Source organism: Salvelinus fontinalis, chromosome 10 (assembly GCF_029448725.1).
Source record: "Salvelinus fontinalis isolate EN_2023a chromosome 10, ASM2944872v1, whole genome shotgun sequence".
Taxonomy (NCBI): Eukaryota; Metazoa; Chordata; class Actinopteri; order Salmoniformes; family Salmonidae; genus Salvelinus; species Salvelinus fontinalis.
This window is the reverse complement of record NC_074674.1, coordinates 1,338,767-1,353,214: the sequence shown is the minus strand read 5'-3', so window position 1 is coordinate 1,353,214 and position 14,448 is coordinate 1,338,767. Positions and strand designations below refer to the sequence as shown.

Sequence of the window (14,448 nt, the reverse complement as noted above, 5' to 3'; positions counted from 1 at the left end):
TAGAGGAGGGGTGGGCGCTAGAGGAGGGGTGGGCGCTAGAGGAGGGGTGGGCGCTAGATGGAGGGGTGTTTGCTAGAGGAGGGGTGGGTGCTAGAGGAAGGGTGGGCGCTGGCGGATTGATGAGGGATGGGCGCTAGATGGAGGGTTGGGTGCTAGACGGAGGGGTGGGCGCTAGATTAGGGATGGGCGCTAGAGGAGGGTTGAGGGATGGGCGCTAGAGGAGGGATGGGCGCTAGAGGAGGGATGGGCGCTAGAGGAGGGATGGGCGCTAGAGGAGGGTTGAGGGATGGGCGCTAGAGGAGGGTTGAGGGATGGGCGCTAGAGGAGGGTTGAGGGATGGGCGCTAGAGGAGGGATGGGCGCTAGAGGAGGGATGGGCGCTAGAGGAGGGATGGGCGCTAGAGGAGGGATGGGCGCTAGACGGAGGGATGGGCGCTAGACGGAGGGATGGGCGCTAGACGGAGGGATGGGCGCTAGAGGAGGGATGGGCGCTAGAGGAGGGATGGGCGCTAGAGGAGGGATGGGCGCTAGAGGAGGGATGGGCGCTAGAGGAGGGATGGGCGCTAGAGGGATGGGCGCTAGAGGGATGGGCGCTAGAGGGATGGGCGCTAGAGGAGGGATGGGCGCAACAGGAGCGCGGAGGGATTTGTGCTAGAGGAGGGCGGATGGAGGGGCGCTAGAGGTGGGAGGAGGGTTGGACGCTAGATGGAGGTGTGGGCGCTAGAGGAGGTGTGGGCGCTAGAGGTGGGGTGGGCGCTAGAGGTGGGGTGGGCGCTAGAGGTGGGGTGGGCGCTAGAGGAGGGGTGGCCGCTAGAGGAGAGGTGGGCGCTAGAGGAGGGGTGGCCGCTAGAGGAGGGCGCTAGATAGAGGGATGGGCGCAGGAGGGATGAGCAGGCGCTAGAGGAGGGATGGGCGCTAGATGGAGGGATGGGCGCTAGATGGAGGGGTGGGCGCTAGATGGAGGGGTGGGCGCTAGATGGAGGGGTGGGCGCTAGATGGAGGGGTGGGCGCTAGACGGAGGGATGGGCGCTAGATGGAGGGATGGGCGCTAGACGGAGGGGTGGGCGCTAGACGGAGGGATGGGCGCTAGACGGAGGGGTGGGCGCTAGACGGAGGGGTGGGCGCTAGACGGAGGGATGGGCGCTAGACGGAGGGGTGGGCGCTAGACGGAGGGGTGGGCGCTAGACGGAGGGATGGGCGCTAGACGGAGGGATGGGCGCTAGACGGAGGGATGGACGCTAGAGGAAGTGAGGGCGTTAGAGGAGGAGTGGGCGCTAGAGGAGGGCGGAGGGGTGGCCGCTAGAGGAGGGCGGAGGGGTGGCCGCTAGAGGAGGGCAGAGGGGTGGGCGCTAGACAGAGGGGTGGGAGCTAGAGGAGGCGTGGGCGCTGAGGAGGTGTGGGCGCTGGAGGAGGGGTGGGCGCTAGAGGAGGTGTGGGCGCTGGAGGAGGCGTGGGCGCTGAGGAGGTGTGGGCGCTGGAGGAGGGGTGGGCGCTAGAGGGATTGATGCTAGAGGGATGAGCGCCAGAGGTGGGGTGGGCGCTAGACGGAGGGATTGATGCTAGAGGGATTGATGCTAGAGGAATGAGCGCTAGAGGTGGGGTGGGCGCCAGACGGAGGGGTGGGCGCTAGACGGATGGGTGGGCGCTGGCGGAGTCTACAGACAGTAAACCTCACCGCTCTGCATACTGTCTACAGACAGTAAACCTCACCGCTCTGCATACTGTCTACAGACAGTAAACCTCACCGCTCTGCATACTGTCTACAGACAGTAAACCTCACCGCTCTGCATACTGTCTACAGACAGTAAACCTCACCGCTCTGCATACTGTCTACAGACAGTAAACCTCACCGCTCTGCATACTGTCTACAGACAGTAAACCTCACCGCTCTGCATACTGTCTACAGACAGTAAACCTCACCGCTCTGCATACTGTCTACAGACAGTAAACCTCACCGCTCTGCATACTGTCTACAGACAGTAAACCTCACCGCTCTGCATACTGTCTACAGACAGTAAACCTCACCGCTCTGCATACTGTCTACAGACAGTAAACCTCACCGCTCTGCATACTGTCTACAGACAGTAAACCTCACCGCTCTGCATACTGTCTACAGACAGTAAACCTCACCGCTCTGCATACTGTCTACAGACAGTAAATCTCACCGCTCTGCATACTGTCTACAGCCAGTAAACCTCACCGCTCTGCATACTGTCTACAGACAGTAAACCTCACCGCTCTGCATACTGTCTACAGACAGTAAACCTCACCGCTCTGCATACTGTCTACAGACAGTAAACCTCACCGCTCTGCATACTGTCTACAGACAGTAAACCTCACCGCTCTGCATACTGTCTACAGACAGTAAACCTCACCGCTCTGCATACTGTCTACAGACAGTAAACCTCACCGCTCTGCATACTGTCTACAGACAGTAAACCTCACCGCTCTGCATACTGTCTACAGACAGTAAACCTCACCGCTCTGCATACTGTCTACAGACAGTAAACCTCACCGCTCTGCATACTGTCTACAGACAGTAAACCTCACCGCTCTGCATACTGTCTACAGACAGTAAACCTCACCGCTCTGCATACTGTCTACAGACAGTAAACCTCACCGCTCTGCATACTGTCTACAGAGAGTAAACCTCACCGCTCTGCATACTGTCTACAGACAGTAAACCCCACCGCTTTGCGTACACAATATATAATTGCTGTACACACAGAAACCACATAGACTGAAGCTCACTATGAAGCTAGTCTTTGTACAACAGAGACAACCAAACTACCCACCTTGCTGAAAACATTTTAGCAACAATGGACTTCATTAAAGACACATCTGTATGCCATTTGGTATCAATTAACATTTTATAGTGTTCATGTCAATCTGTTTGTATGAACGTCTATTTCTTTGTCAATGCTGCCTTTCACATGAAAGATGCTACTGTGATTCCTGTTTGTCTGATGCTCACACTGTCTCTGTCTGTCTGTCTGTCTGTCTGTCTGTCTGTCTGTCTATCTGTGCGTGCGTTTCTCTTCACAGAAGGGTGCAGGATGATGAAGAAGAAAGGTTCTAAGAGTCCAGGTCCGATCCGGCGCAGCAAGTCTCCTGCTGAATCGAGTGAGCTCATTGTTGTCTCATCTACTATGTGACTCCATGCTGGCCCACATAGACTTTATTACAGATACTACTACTCACCTTTACTATGTGCATCCATCCACCCACCCTGATTCTAAACGCAGCTAGATTTAAACCAACTGACATGGATGCATGTGGTGGTTATTGTTTTTATATGTCATTATCATAATGTGACTTCCTGTTCTATTGATTTTGTTTCATTCATTTTTTAATGTTGAATTATATGTCTGTATTTTGCATGTTGTTGTCCAGGATTTGATTGCACAGTCGTGGTGTTTAAACCCTGGTTCCCGTTGTTGTCTGTTCCGTCTGCCATGTCTGTCTATACTGTGAGTGAGACAATGAGGCAGACAGTGTTTACTGGTGGGCACTGCCCTCTAACCTCAACACAACACTTTCTGCATGCTGTGTTGCCCAATACAGCCAGTAACAAATCAAAATGGGGACACAAGAAAATCCAGCCTTTGTCTGATCAGGATAATGTGAGCAGATTATGAATTACTAAATGATACTAATCCAGATCTGCTTTCCTTAAGCATTGGTGAAAATATTAAAAATGAAAAGGAAACAAAGGTAGTGGAAGATTGTAAATACCTCACATCTGTCTCTAGAGCTTGGAGGTATTATTATCCGTGACATATGCTGTCTGTGCCGGGGGGGGGGGGGGGGCAACAAGATAGATAGACAGACATAGATTTGAAGAGAACAATCAGGAGTGGGCAGCAATCTCCCTCAGCACTAACTACTAGACCAGTTTTAACTACGAGACCTGTTTTAACTACTAGACCTGTTTTAACTACGAGACCTGTTTTAACTACTAGACCTGTTTTAACTACTAGACCTGTTTTAACTACTAGACCTGTTTTAACTACGAGACCTGTTTTAACTACTAGACCTGTTTTAACTAATAGACCTGTTTTAACTACTAGACCTGTTTTAACTACTAGACCTGTTTTAACTAATAGACCTGTTTTAACTACGAGACCTGTTTTAACTACTAGACCTGTTTTAACTACTAGACCTGTTTTAACTACTAGACCTGTTTTAACTACGAGACCTGTTTTAACTACTAGACCTGTTTTAACTACGAGACCAGTTTTAACTACTAGACCTGTTTTAACTACTAGACCTGTTTTAACTACTAGACCTGTTTTAACTACGAGACCTGTTTTAACTAATAGACCTGTTTTAACTACGAGACCTGTTTTAACTACGAGACCTGTTTTAACTACTAGACCTGTTTTAACTACTAGACCTGTTTTAACTACGAGACCTGTTTTAACTACTAGACCTGTTTTAACTACTAGACCTGTTTTAACTACTAGACCTGTTTTAACTACTAGACCTGTTTTAACTACTAGACCTGTTTTAACTACTAGACCTGTTTTAACTACTAGACCTGTTTTAACTACTAGACCTGTTTTAACTACGAGACCTGTTTTAACTAATAGACCTGTTTTAACTACGAGACCTGTTTTAACTACTAGACCTGTTTTAACTACTAGACCTGTTTTAACTAATAGACCTGTTTTAACTACTAGACCTGTTTTAACTACTAGACCTGTTTTAACTACGAGACCTGTTTTAACTACTAGACCTGTTTTAACTACTAGACCTGTTTTAACTACTAGACCTGTTTTAGCTAATAGACCTGTTTTAACTACTAGACCTGTTATACATACTGTTATACATACTAGACCTGTTATACATACCAGACCTGTTATACATACCAGACCTGTTATACATACCAGACCTGTTATACATACTATACCTGTTATACATACTGTTATACATACTAGACCTGTTATACATACTAGACCTGTTATACATACTAGACCTGTTATACATACTAGACCTGGTATACATACTAGACCTGTTATACATACTAGACCTGTTATAACTACTAGACCTGTTTTAACTACTAGACCAGTTTTAACTAATAGACCTGTTTTAACTACTAGACCTGTTTTAACTACTAGACCTGTTTTAACTACTAGACCTGTTTTAACTACTAGACCTGTTTTAACTACTAGACCTGTTATACATAATAGACCTGTTTTAACTACTAGACCTGTTTTAACTAATAGACCTGTTATACATACTAGACCTGTTTTAACTACTAGACCTGTTTTAACTAATAGACCTGTTATACATACTAGACCTGTTTTAACTAATAGACCTGTTTTAACTACTAGACCTGTTTTAACTACTAGACCTGTTTTAACTACTAGACCAGTTTTAACTAATAGACCTGTTTTAACTACTAGACCTGTTTTAACTACTAGACCTGTTATACATAATAGACCTGTTTTAACTACTAGACCTGTTTTAACTACTAGACCAGTTTTAACTACTAGACCAGTTTTAACTACTAGACCTGTTTTAACTACTAGACCTGTTTTAACTACTACACCTGTTTTAACTACTAGACCTGTTTTAACTACTAGACCAGTTTTAACTACTAGACCTGTTTTAACTACTAGACCTGTTTTAACTAATAGACCTGTTTTAACTAATAGACCTGTTATACATAATAGACCTGTTTTAACTACTAGACCTGTTTTAACTAATAGACCTGTTTTAACTAATAGACCTGTTTTAACTACTAGACCTGTTTTAACTACTAGACCTGTTTTAACTACTATACCAGTTTTAACTACTAGACCAGTTTTAACTAATAGACCTGTTTTAACTACTAGACCTGTTATACATAATAGACCTGTTTTAACTACTAGACCTGTTTTAACTACTAGACCTGTTTTAACTACTAGACCTGTTTTAACTAATAGACCTGTTTTAACTACTAGACCTGTTTTAACTACTAGACCTGTTTTAACTACTAGACCTGTTTTAACTACTAGACCTGTTTTAACTAATAGACCAGTTTTAACTAATAGACCAGTTTTAACTACTAGACCTGTTTTAACTACTAGACCTGTTTTAACTACTAGACCAGTTTTAACTACTAGACCAGTTTTAACTACTAGACCAGTTTTAACTACTAGACCTGTTTTAACTACTAGACCTGTTTTAACTACTAGACCAGTTTTAACTACTAGACCTGTTTTAACTACTAGACCTGTTTTACATAATAGACCTGTTTTAACTACTAGACCTGTTTTAACTACTAGACCAGTTTTAACTACTAGACCTGTTTTAACTACTAGACCTGTTTTAACTACTAGACCTGTTTTAACTACTAGACCTGTTTTAACTACTAGACCTGTTATACATAATAGACCTGTTTTAACTACTAGACCTGTTTTAACTACTAGACCTGTTATACATAATAGACCTGTTTTAACTACTAGACCTGTTTTAACTACTAGACCTGTTATACATACTAGACCTGTTTTAACTACTAGACCTGTTTTAACTACTAGACCTGTTTTAACTACTAGACCAGTTTTAACTACTAGACCAGTTTTAACTACTAGACCAGTTTTAACTACTAGACCTGTTTTAACTACTAGACCTGTTTTAACTACTAGACCTGTTTTAACTACTAGACCTGTTTTAACTACTAGACCTGTTATACATAATAGACCTGTTTTAACTACTAGACCTGTTATACATAATAGACCTGTTTTAACTACTAGACCTGTTTTAACTACTAGACCTGTTATACATACTAGACCTGTTATACATACTAGACCTGTTTTAACTACTAGACCTGTTTTAACTACTAGACCAGTTTTAACTAATAGACCTGTTTTAACTACTAGACCTGTTATACATAATAGACCTGTTTTAACTACTAGACCTGTTTTAACTACTAGACCTGTTTTAACTACGAGACCTGTTTTAACTACTAGACCTGTTTTAACTACTAGACCTGTTTTAACTTCTAGACCTGTTTTAACTACTAGACCTGTTTTAACTAATAGACCTGTTTTAACTAATAGACCTGTTTTAACTACTAGACCTGTTATACATAATAGACCTGTTTTAACTACTAGACCTGTTATACATAATAGACCTGTTTTAACTAATAGACCTGTTTTAACTACTAGACCAGTTTTAACTACGAGACCTGTTTTAACTACGAGACCAGTTTTAACTATGAGACCTGTTTTAACTACTAGACCTGTTTTAACTACTAGACCTGTTTTAACTAATAGACCTGTTTTAACTACGAGACCTGTTTTAACTACGAGACCTGTTTTAACTACTAGACCTGTTTTAACTACTAGACCTGTTTTAACTACTAGACCTGTTTTAACTAATAGACCTGTTTTAACTACTAGACCAGTTTTAACTACTAGACCTGTTTTAACTACTAGACCTGTTTTAACTAATAGACCTGTTTTAACTACTAGACCTGTCATACATAATAGACCTGTTTTAACTACTAGACCTGTTATACATAATAGACCTGTTTTAACTACTAGACCTGTTATACATAATAGACCTGTTTTAACTACTAGACCTGTTTTAACTACTAGACCTGTTTTAACTACTAGACCTGTTTTAACTACTAGACCTGTTTTAATTAATAGACCTGTTTTAACTACTAGACCTGTTTTAACTACTAGACCTGTTTTAACTACTAGACCTGTTTTAACTACTAGACCTGTTTTAACTACTAGACCTGTTTTAACTACTAGACCTGTTTTAACTACTAGACCTGTTTTAACTACGAGACCTGTTTTAACTACTAGACCTGTTTTAACTACTAGACCTGTTTTAACTACTAGACCTGTTTTAACTAATATACCTGTTTTAACTACTAGACCTGTTTTAACTACTAGACCTGTTTTAACTACTAGACCTGTTTTAACTAATAGACCTGTTTTAACTACTAGACCTGTTATACATAATAGACCTGTTTTAACTACTAGACCTGTTATACATAATAGACCTGTTTTAACTACTAGACCTGTTATACATAATAGACCTGTTTTAACTACTAGACCTGTTTTAACTACTAGACCTGTTTTAACTACTAGACCTGTTTTAACTACTAGACCTGTTATAATTAATAGACCTGTTTTAACTACTAGACCTGTTTTAACTACTAGACCTGTTTTAACTACTAGACCTGTTTTAACTACTAGACCTGTTTTAACTACTAGACCTGTTTTAACTACTAGACCTGTTTTAACTACTAGACCTGTTTTAACTACTAGACCTGTTTTAACTACGAGACCTGTTTTAACTACTAGACCTGTTTTAACTACTAGACCTGTTTTAACTACTAGACCTGTTTTAACTAATAGACCTGTTATACATAATAGACCTGTTTTAACTACTAGACCTGTTATACATAATAGACCAGTTTTAACTACTAGACCTGTTATACATAATATACCTGTTTTAACTACTAGACCTGTTATACATAATAGACCTGTTTTAACTACTAGACCTGTTTTAACTACTAGACCTGTTTTAACTACTAGACCTGTTTTAACTACTAGACCTGTTTTAACTACTAGACCTGTTTTAACTACTAGACCTGTTTTAACTACTAGACATGTTATACATACTAGACCTGTTATACATACTAGACCTGTTATACATACTGGTATACATACTAGACCTGTTATACATACTAGACCTGTTATACATACTAGACCTGGTATACATACTAGACCTGTTATACATACTAGACCTGTTATACATACTAGACCTGTTATACATACTAGACCTGTTATACATACTGGTATACATACTAGACCTGTTATACATAATAGACCTGTTATACATACCAGACCTGTTATACATACCAGACCTGTTATACATACCAGACCTGTTATACATACCAGACCTGTTATACATACCAGACCTGTTATACATACCAGACCTGTTATACATACTAGACCTGTTATACATACCAGACCTGGTATACATACTAGACCTGTTATACAAACCAGACCTGTTATACATACTGGTATACATACTAGACCTGTTATACATACTAGACCTGTTATACATACTAGACCTGTTATACATACTGGTATACATACTAGACCTGTTATACATACCAGACCTGTTATACATACTGGTATACATACTAGACCTGTTATACATACTAGACCTGTTATACATACTGGTATACATACTAGACCTGTTATACATACTAGACCTGTTATACATACTGGTTTACATACTAGACCTGTTATACATACTAGACCTGGTATACATACTAGACCTGTTATACATACTAGACCTGTTATACATGCTGGTATACATACTAGACCTGTTATACATACTAGACCTGGTATACATACTAGAGCTGTTATACATACTAGACCTGTTATACATACCAGACCTGTTATACATACCAGACCTGTTATACATACCAGACCTGGTATACATACTAGACCTGTTATACATACTAGACCTGTTATACATACTGGTATACATACTAGACCTGTTATACATACTAGACCTGTTATACATACTAGACCTGTTATACATACTAGACCTGGTATACATACTAGACCTGTTATACATACTAGACCTGTTATACATACTGGTATACATTCTAGACCTGTTATACATACTAGACCTGTTATACCATACTAGACCTGTTATACATACTGGTATACATACTAGACCTGTTATACATACTAGACCTGTTATACATACTAGACCTGTTATACATACTAGACCTGTTATACATACTAGACCTGGTATACATACTAGACCTGTTATACATACTGGTATACATACTAGACCTGTTATACATACTAGACCTGTCATACATACTAGACCTGTTATAAATACTAGACCTGTTATACATACTAGACCTGTTATACATACTAGACCTGTAATACATACTGGTATACATACTAGACATGTTATTCATACTAGACCTGTCATACATACTAGACCTGTTATACATACTAGACCTGTTATACATACTGGTATACATACTAGACCTGTTATACATACTGGTATACATACTAGACCTGTTATACATACTAGACCTGTTATACATACTAGACCTGTTATACATACTAGACCTGTATTACATACTGGTATACATACTAGACATGTTATACATACTAGACCTGTCATACATACTAGACCTGTTATACATACTAGACCTGTTATACATACTAGACATGTTATACATACTAGACCTGTCATACATACTAGACCTGTTATACATACTGGTTTACATACTAGACCTGTTATACATACTAGACCTGGTATACATACTAGACCTGTTATACATACTAGACCTATTATACATACTAGACCTGTTATACATGCTGGTATACATACTAGACCTGTTATACATACTAGACCTGGTATACATACTAGAGCTGTTATACATACTAGACCTGTTATACATACCAGACCTGTTATACATACCAGACCTGGTATACACACTAGACCTGTTATACATACTAGACCTGTTATACATACTGGTATACATACTAGACCTGTTATACATACTAGACCTGTTATACATACTAGACCTGTTATACATACTAGACCTGGTATACATACTAGACCTGTTATACATACTAGACCTGTTATACATACTAGACCTGTTATACATACTAGACTTGTTATACATACTAGACCTGTTATACATACTAGACCTGTTATACATACTAGACCTGTTTTACATACTAGACCTTTTATACATACTGGTATACATACTAGACCTGTTATACATACTAGACCTGTTATACATACTAGACCTGTTATACATACTAGACCTGTTATACATACTAGACCTGTTATACATACTGGTATACATACTAGACCTGTTATACATACTAGACCTGTTATACATACTAGACCTGTTATACATACTGGTATACATACTAGACCTGTTATACATACTAGACCTGTTATACATACTAGACCTGTTATACATACTAGACCTGTTATACATACCAGACCTGTTATACATACTAGACCTGTTATACATACTAGACCTGTTATACATAATAGACCTTTTATACATACTGGTATACATACTAGACCTGTTATACATACTAGACCTGTTATACATACTAGACCTGTTATACATACTAGACCTGTTATACATACTAGACCTGTTATACATACTGGTATACATACTAGACCTGTTATACATACTAGACCTGTTATACATACCAGACCTGTTATACATACTAGACCTGTAATACATACTAGACCTGTAATACATACTGGTATACATACTAGACATGTTATACATACTAGACCTGTTATACATACTAGAGCTGTTATACATACTGGTATACATACTAGACCTGTTATACATACTAGACCTGTTATACATACTGGTATACATACTAGACCTGTTATACATACCAGACCTGTTATACATACTGGTATACATACTAGACCTGTTATACATACTAGACCTGTTATACATACTGGTATACATACTAGACCTGTTATACATACTAGACCTGTTATACATACTGGTTTACATACTAGACCTGTTATACATACTAGACCTGGTATACATACTAGACCTGTTATACATACTAGACCTGTTATACATGCTGGTATACATACTAGACCTGTTATACATACTAGACCTGGTATACATACTAGAGCTGTTATACATACTAGACCTGTTATACATACCAGACCTGTTATACATACCAGACCTGTTATACATACCAGACCTGGTATACATACTAGACCTGTTATACATACTAGACCTGTTATACATACTGGTATACATACTAGACCTGTTATACATACTAGACCTGTTATACATACTAGACCTGTTATACATACTAGACCTGGTATACATACTAGACCTGTTATACATACTAGACCTGTTATACATACTGGTATACATTCTAGACCTGTTATACATACTAGACCTGTTATACCATACTAGACCTGTTATACATACTGGTATACATACTAGACCTGTTATACATACTAGACCTGTTATACATACTAGACCTGTTATACATACTAGACCTGTTATACATACTAGACCTGGTATACATACTAGACCTGTTATACATACTGGTATACATACTAGACCTGTTATACATACTAGACCTGTCATACATACTAGACCTGTTATAAATACTAGACCTGTTATACATACTAGACCTGTTATACATACTAGACCTGTAATACATACTGGTATACATACTAGACATGTTATTCATACTAGACCTGTCATACATACTAGACCTGTTATACATACTAGACCTGTTATACATACTGGTATACATACTAGACCTGTTATACATACTGGTATACATACTAGACCTGTTATACATACTAGACCTGTTATACATACTAGACCTGTTATACATACTAGACCTGTATTACATACTGGTATACATACTAGACATGTTATACATACTAGACCTGTCATACATACTAGACCTGTTATACATACTAGACCTGTTATACATACTAGACATGTTATACATACTAGACCTGTCATACATACTAGACCTGTTATACATACTGGTTTACATACTAGACCTGTTATACATACTAGACCTGGTATACATACTAGACCTGTTATACATACTAGACCTATTATACATACTAGACCTGTTATACATGCTGGTATACATACTAGACCTGTTATACATACTAGACCTGGTATACATACTAGAGCTGTTATACATACTAGACCTGTTATACATACCAGACCTGTTATACATACCAGACCTGGTATACACACTAGACCTGTTATACATACTAGACCTGTTATACATACTGGTATACATACTAGACCTGTTATACATACTAGACCTGTTATACATACTAGACCTGTTATACATACTAGACCTGGTATACATACTAGACCTGTTATACATACTAGACCTGTTATACATACTAGACCTGTTATACATACTAGACTTGTTATACATACTAGACCTGTTATACATACTAGACCTGTTATACATACTAGACCTGTTTTACATACTAGACCTTTTATACATACTGGTATACATACTAGACCTGTTATACATACTAGACCTGTTATACATACTAGACCTGTTATACATACTAGACCTGTTATACATACTAGACCTGTTATACATACTGGTATACATACTAGACCTGTTATACATACTAGACCTGTTATACATACTAGACCTGTTATACATACTGGTATACATACTAGACCTGTTATACATACTAGACCTGTTATACATACTAGACCTGTTATACATACTAGACCTGTTATACATACCAGACCTGTTATACATACTAGACCTGTTATACATACTAGACCTGTTATACATAATAGACCTTTTATACATACTGGTATACATACTAGACCTGTTATACATACTAGACCTGTTATACATACTAGACCTGTTATACATACTAGACCTGTTATACATACTAGACCTGTTATACATACTGGTATACATACTAGACCTGTTATACATACTAGACCTGTTATACATACCAGACCTGTTATACATACTAGACCTGTAATACATACTAGACCTGTAATACATACTGGTATACATACTAGACATGTTATACATACTAGACCTGTTATACATACTAGAGCTGTTATACATACTGGTATACATACTAGACCTGTTATACATACTAGACCTGTTATACATACTAGACCTGTTATACATACTAGACCTGTTATACATACTGGTATACATACTAGACCTGTTATACATACTAGACCTGTAATACATACTGGTATACATACTAGACATGTTATACATACTAGACCTGTTATACATACTAGACCTGTTATACATACTAGACCTGTTATACATACTGGTATACATACTAGACCTGTTATACATACTAGACCTGGTATACATACTTGACCTGTTATACATACTGGTTTACATACTAGACCTGTTATACATACTAGAGCTGTTATACATACTAGACCTGTAATACATACTGGTATACATACTAGACATGTTATACATACTAGACCTGTTATACATACTAGACCTGTTATACATACTAGACCTGTTATACATACTGGTATACATACTAGACCTGTTATACATACTAGACCTGGTATATATACTTGACCTGTTATACATACTGGTTTACATACTAGACCTGTTATACATACTAGACCTGTTATACATACTAGACCTGTTATACATACTGGTATACATAGTAGACCTGTTATACATACTAGACCTGGTATACATACTAGACCTGTTATACATACTAGACCTGTTATACATACTAGACCTGTTATACATACTAGACCTGTTATACATACTAGACCTGTTTTAACTACTAGACCTGTTTTAACTACTAGACCTGTTTTAACTACTAGACCTGTTTTAACTACTAGACCTGTTTTAACTACTAGACCTGTTTTAACTACTAGACCAGTTTTAACTACTAGACC

The 14,448-nt window shown here is 39.0% G+C and overlaps 1 protein-coding gene across 1 annotated transcript in view; it reads left to right on the top strand.

Moving 5' to 3' along the window:
- LOC129863335 (neuronal migration protein doublecortin-like) overlaps positions 1–14,448 on the top strand; it is a 117,059-nt gene that overhangs the window by 80,915 nt on the left and 21,696 nt on the right. Inside the window, exon 6 of the mRNA XM_055935240.1 lies at positions 3,045–3,122. Coding sequence (XP_055791215.1) covers positions 3,045–3,122 — 78 coding nt within the window. The remainder of the gene's footprint in view (positions 1–3,044; positions 3,123–14,448) is intronic.